The sequence below is a fragment of the Brassica napus genome, chromosome C4 (assembly GCF_020379485.1).
Source record: "Brassica napus cultivar Da-Ae chromosome C4, Da-Ae, whole genome shotgun sequence".
In the NCBI taxonomy this organism is placed as follows: Eukaryota; Viridiplantae; Streptophyta; class Magnoliopsida; order Brassicales; family Brassicaceae; genus Brassica; species Brassica napus.
The window spans coordinates 22,288,061-22,294,032 of NC_063447.1; the positions used below are offsets into that span (position 1 = coordinate 22,288,061).

The window sequence follows — 5,972 nt, forward strand, 5'->3', positions numbered from 1 at the left end:
CGCCGAGATGTCGGGTCTTATGAACGGGTGTGCCCATGCCGAATCCTTGGTTCCTCCGATCGAAGGAAGGGTCCGACAGCTTTGGGACTCCATCGAGGTCTCGGAGGACATGGTGGAAGCGGGAACCGGTGTCGGTGATGAAGGTGCCGGAGTTGCGGACGGAGAGGTGGATCAGCCCGTGAGCTCGTTCGGGATCTTCATGTCCGGGTTCCTCGACTTCGAGCTTTGAGGATTGTTGGGATTATTTCCCTTAGTTTTATTTTGAGGTTTGATGTATCTAGGCCGAGTGTGGCCGTATTTGATTTATGTGTGTTATGGCCTTGCGAGGCTATGTGAACTATGTGTTTGAGACCGGCCGTTTGGTGGCTTTGGGTCCTAGCCGTTTTTTGCGGCTTCTATATATATGATGAATGATTGACATTCTGTGCGTTTAAGTTTATACTTATGCCAAGTGTGAGGGAAAGATACGAGTAGTCACTTCGTATCTTAACTCTCTTAGTTTATCGTCTTGTTCGTTTGCTCTTACTGAACGAGGGCGTTCGGAAACGTTTAGGAGTTTCGCGAAGTTTCTTGAGTGTATTAGATATAGACGATGGGACATGTTTTTGAGATCTCGTATCATGTCTTGAGATGTTAGTGGACCAGTAGGACTGGGTTTAGGGCAAGACCTAGGTTTACCATCGGCTCTAAGGCTGTGCGACGACTGATCGGCTCTCGTTTCGCCTGTGGGTGATTTCCACCTGGTTCTTTCCGATTAAAAGTCCGCGACTTGGTGCCGGCTTATATGACTTGTATGGAACGAACCAAGCACTCTCCAGAGACCGTCTTGAGTACTGACCAAAATTTTGGATTTCTTGTATAGCGCACTATGGTATCCTCGTTGGATGTAAGAGAACCTTTACTTTTACGAAAGGTTAGACTACGAGTTCTTTTTTGAAAACGTTTTTGGGTTTATCCGTCGGGCCCAATCGACGGGCAATTTTTAGAGTCGCGGACGGACCGTGTGTTTGGATAATGTCTCTCGAAAATATTTACGACGTCTCGCTTTTTCCGAAAGGTATATCCTTTGTAGTGAGAAAGTTACGATCTTTGTTTTTAGAGAAGGTGTATTTGGTCTTGCTTGACCATTGATACGCAGTGATTGTTGTTTAAGTTAGTTCCCATCGAAGGACTGCTTGAAAGGTATGCGTGTTTGGAGACCCTTGTCTTGGGTGTTTCTCAGGTTAATCTCCGATTGTTGTGGCTTATTGCAAGTGAATCGGGAGACCGTAATAAAATGAGTTTTATTGGAAAAGTTTCGAAAATATCGAGTACATGTGTGGATATTCCGAACTTTGTGGGAGTATACGAGTATACGTACCCACTCCCCCCCCCCTTTTTGGCGAGGGGGATAGCTGAACTTGTCAATAGGACAAGCTGCCTACGTACCTCTTTCGAGGATCAATCCATCTCGTAGTTCTTCTTTGTTGTTGCAGGCGTTCCTACTCGTTGGATAGGGCCGTTTCTGCTACTTCGGCCGTTGAGGCTTTAGTTAAATCGGCGGCCGTTTCGTGAGTCGGGTTTTCCGCTGGTAGGGCGATGGACTCCGGGAACGCGTCGCTGTCCGGAGCCGTTTCCTGGGCCAGTGATTCCGAATCGCTCTTCGTGGAACCTTCGGGAGTACTCTGAGTTTTCTTGACTCGCTTCGGGCTAACCGCAGGAGGTGTTCCGAGTTTGTTGTAGCTTATGCTCGGCCAAAAAGCAGAGCCTAGATTGTTTCTGGCATCCCCAGATTACTGCTGTTCCGTTTGGTGTCGAGAACTTGATGTTAAGGTGGTAAGTCGACAGTACCGCCTTCATTGCGTTGATCCATGGGGTTCCCATGATAACATTATATATGGCTGGGTTATCGACTACAGCGAAGTCAACGATTTTCGTGACTTCCTTTGCCATGACCGGAAGTTTGATCGATCTGAGGTTCATTGATGTTGTGCCCGAAAAACCGGTCAGTGGTTTTGGTTCCGGGATGATTTCCCCGAGTTCGATGTTCATTCTCCGGAGAGTGTCGCGGAAAATGAAGTTGACCGTGCTGCCTGTGTCGATGAGGATTATTCCCACTTCGAGGTCTCGAATCACCAAGTAGATGACCAGCGGGTCGCAGTGAGGTTTATCGAGTCCGACGGTTTCCTCCTCCTCGAAAACAATCGTATCGTTTGGAGCGTTGTCGGTCACGGACCGAGTCGTCCAGTTAGAACTTTTTTCCGCCTTTCTTCCGTAGGCCTTGATGGACGAAACAGAGTCGCGGTAGAATTGCGATTCCCCAATGATCATGTTTATCCTCCGGCGGGTTCTATTGTCTCCAAGGTCATCCTGCCTTCTTCCGCGTTTTTCGCCAGACTGATTTGCGCGTGCGTCCCTCTCGGTAGACTCTTTATCAGTCCTGGGAGGGCGGTCGGAATCCAGGATGAGGTCTTTTATGCTAGTGACCTTCGAGAGGTCGCCAGCGAGGTGTTTTGCGGCTAGCCTTGCGCCGAGAACTTTGCAGTTCGTAGTGGAATGACCTTTGGTCTGGTGGAACTCGCAGTAGGAGTTATCCTTATACTGGTTCCTGGACCAGGTGTTTCCAGAGGTCTTCCCTTGTTCGGAATTGATAGTGTAGTTGTGCTCGCCCTGGATGTCTTCTCCCTCGTGGTGGACATACTTGTCGTTCCAAGAGCTTTTCTTTTTCATGGGCGTCTTCTGCGGGTTGTACTTCTGGGAGAGGATTTTCATCTCCTCTTCCATTACGATGAAGTCTGTTGCCTTATGAAGAGCATCCTGAATCGTTCTCGGTTTTTCGAGGGATACCCATTGCCGGAATTTCGACCGGAACCAGAGAGTTCTCTTCAGAGCATCGATCGCCATTTTGTCGCTGATCCCAGTGACTCTTGCCATTACTAGCTTGAATCTGTTAATGAACTCGCAAAGTGGCTCTTCTTCTCTTTGAAACAGGCTCCAGAGATCGACGTCCGAGGTTTCTCTGTCCATGAACATGGAATACTGTTTGAGAAACTCTGAAGCAAGTTGGCGGAAACTTCCGATGGAATTTCATTTTAGGCGAGAAAACCATTCGAGCGCGGCTCCTTTGAGGTTTTCGACGAAGAGGAGGCATTAGCCAGCGTCTCGTTCGTGATCCTTGAGTTGGCACCTCCCCATCGCGATCTGGAAAGACTGCAGGTGCGCTTTCGGGTCGGTGATGCCATCGTAGACAGGAATTTTGATCTTCCCCGGGTCCGAGACGTTGGTCTCAGTAATCCGGGCAGTGAACGGGGTTTTGCGTGCTTCCTCGAGAAGTCTGTCGATCTCGGGCGCAGCACTTGTCGCGTGGTGGATTTGTGATTTCACCGCTTTCACCTCCGCTGCGGTTTTCGCGATGTACTCGCGGAGATCGTGGATCTCATCAGGATTTCTGGCAGCCTTGCGAGCTTGTTTGTGTTGGCCGCGGTGGATCCTGGCCTGCTTCTTGGCCAGCTCCTCCGGTTCTACCCAATAGAGATTTTCTTCTTCCTCGGTCATGGGTTTCTTGAAGGATTTGTCCTGCCGAGCGGACTGGCTTCGCGTTCTTCTTGGGTGGATGTCAGCACCGTCGTCCGAGTGCTCGGACTGCTCGCTTATATCCAGGTCGATGCGCTTGATTTCTTCTCCTTCGTTGCTCCCGGTAGGAGGTGGAAGGTTCTCCGCAGTTGGCTGTGCACCTGGCTGGAGCGTTTCATCAGGGTTTTGGCCTGAGGAAGCCTTGTCCGCGTGTGCAGCTCGATTGCCCGGAGTTTCGAAATCAAGTCTTCTGCCGCTGCGGGTTCTTGTGGTTCCGCGCAGGTCTTTGCTCCTGGCCTTCGCCTTTAAGGTTTCCACCTGTTTTGTGAGAGAGGCTACGAGTTTTCCTTGTTCGTTCGTCTTTTTCTGAGCGGAGGCGAACATTTCCTTCATCTGGTCTAGTATCGCGGCGTCGGCAGTGACCGTTGATACGTTTCCAGCTGGAGTTTTATCAGCGTTGGCATCGACGGGTGTCCCGTCGTGCGTTTGCGGGTCTTTGTCAGCGTTGGTCGTCATATCGGACTGAGCGTGTGTGGTTGCGAGAGAGATAGATCCGTACACCCCGCCCCCCCTTCCTTCTAGCGCCAAACTGTGGGAATCGAAATTCACACCGTCGAGTTTTGTTCATCGGAGGAAAGCCAAGTTAACCTAGCCTTCCCTGAAGGTCCCGGTTATCTGCTGGGCCACGCACAACACAATCAATATGAAAGATTCGAAAGTAATAAATCGTAAAAGAGCGAAAAGAGAACAAAGAGGTCTTATTTCCGAATTCGCGTTTGAGCGTGAACAACAGGTGAGATCCTAGGCCACGAGAGCTGTCGGTATGTTCGCTAGTCTAGCCACCTAAGTTCTAACCTAGTCGAGTCGCAGCTCGATAGTAAAAATGGAAAAATGCCTAAATTCCTCTAAGTATTAAGTTTGCTCTTAGAATGCTCTCTCCTTTGCTCTTCGTCCTAGGTCCTCCTTATATACTCTTCCTTAGGTCGGTTTACCTCTTCTCGGGCCGGATTTGTCGTGAAGCGGGGTTTTCCATATTTCCTTCTTCTTTGTGATTATCTTCGGAAATTAGACATTTATCTCTTCCCGCGGATGTGATAAACCGTCATACCAGTTTTTGGGTTCAAGTCTTTTGGGACCAAAGATGGGCCGTTGTCCGCAATTCGGACCCACTTTGGGCCGTATCGAGACTTTAGCGTTTTTATGATTTTACTCACGAAGTAGCCGTTGGTATAGGCATGGTTCTTCCAATGGAACCCTTTTTCTTCGTATAACCAAGGCAGTTGGTGTTAAGTTAACTGTAATCTACTCTACTACGAAGAATAGGAAACTGTTCGAGAGACATAACCTTCCCAACTTCCCGAATACTTTCGACGATGTTTTTTAGACGGAACATTGGTGTCGTATCCACGGACCCGAAGACTGAGTTACGGAAACTTCGGACGAAGATGCATGGTTATGGGATGGGACCGGGTTCGGAAAGGTCCACGGAGAATTGACCGCGGTCGCCGGGCAAGCCGATCCGCGGCACGATCGAGCAAGCCGACCGGCAACACGGCCGAGCACGCCGGCGAGTCGACCGGCAATGCGGCCATAGTCGCCGGGCGAGCTGGCCCGTGTCACGGCCGAGCTCGCCGGCGAATCGACCGGCAACACGGCCGTGCTCGCCGGGCGAGCTGGCCCGTGTCCCGGCCGAGCTCGCCGGGCGATCCGTTTTGGCTGTTCGTTTTCTCGGCTTTTGAAGTTTTGACCGAGATTCGGTTTTTCTAAGGACTTTCGGACATCGATTCCATCGTGACCGATTTTAACCCCAACAATGACTCCTCCTCAGTTCCTCTAAGAACAATCCACAAAAGTGAATGAATCCTCTGAAACTCTATTTTCAGACCTAGATGGTCTGCCATCACCTTTGGTAGAATGCTGACTGAAGAACATGTGTCACAGATCGCACTAGGGTTGTCAGTGCCTCCTATCAAGCTTGGTATTACAAACTTTCCAGGATCGCTCTTCTTCTTCAGTGTAATCCTCTGTCTCATATTTTTTTCTGACCTGATGGAACATTCTCTTTATGTTTTGTTTTGTCTCCTTGGTCTCTCTGAATAACATCCACAGCCTGTGGGTATAGTAAGCCTCCTCAAATGGCTTATCCATTGGGATCCTTAGAATCCTCTTCGTAAAACTATCCAGCTCCTTATCATTGGCTCCTTTCTTAAGATTCTTAGGAACCTTTTCCTTCCTTCTCCTCAAGGTCCTTCTTTCAGTAGACTGATCAAATTGCATAGGCTCTGATGCATCTTCAGATTGCTCACTGATGTTGTCTATTAATTCCTCTGAAGGTTGAGATGGGTTTCTGAGTGCATTAAATCTCGCTACATCAATTTTGGGTACTTGCACTCGGTAGGTGAGAGGTGGTCGTCGATCGA

The 5,972-nt window shown here is 49.4% G+C and overlaps 1 protein-coding gene across 1 annotated transcript; it reads right to left on the minus strand.

The window, feature by feature from the left end:
* Positions 1-1,689: 1,689 nt before the first annotated feature.
* On the minus strand, positions 1,690-2,913 carry LOC125585894. The gene is made up of 2 exons (XM_048755608.1): positions 2,827-2,913; positions 1,690-2,679 (listed from the first exon to the last, which is right to left on the minus strand). The coding sequence occupies exons 1-2, from the start codon at positions 2,911-2,913 to the stop codon at positions 1,690-1,692; spliced, it is 1,077 nt and encodes a 358-aa protein (XP_048611565.1).
* Positions 2,914-5,972: the final 3,059 nt, after the last annotated feature.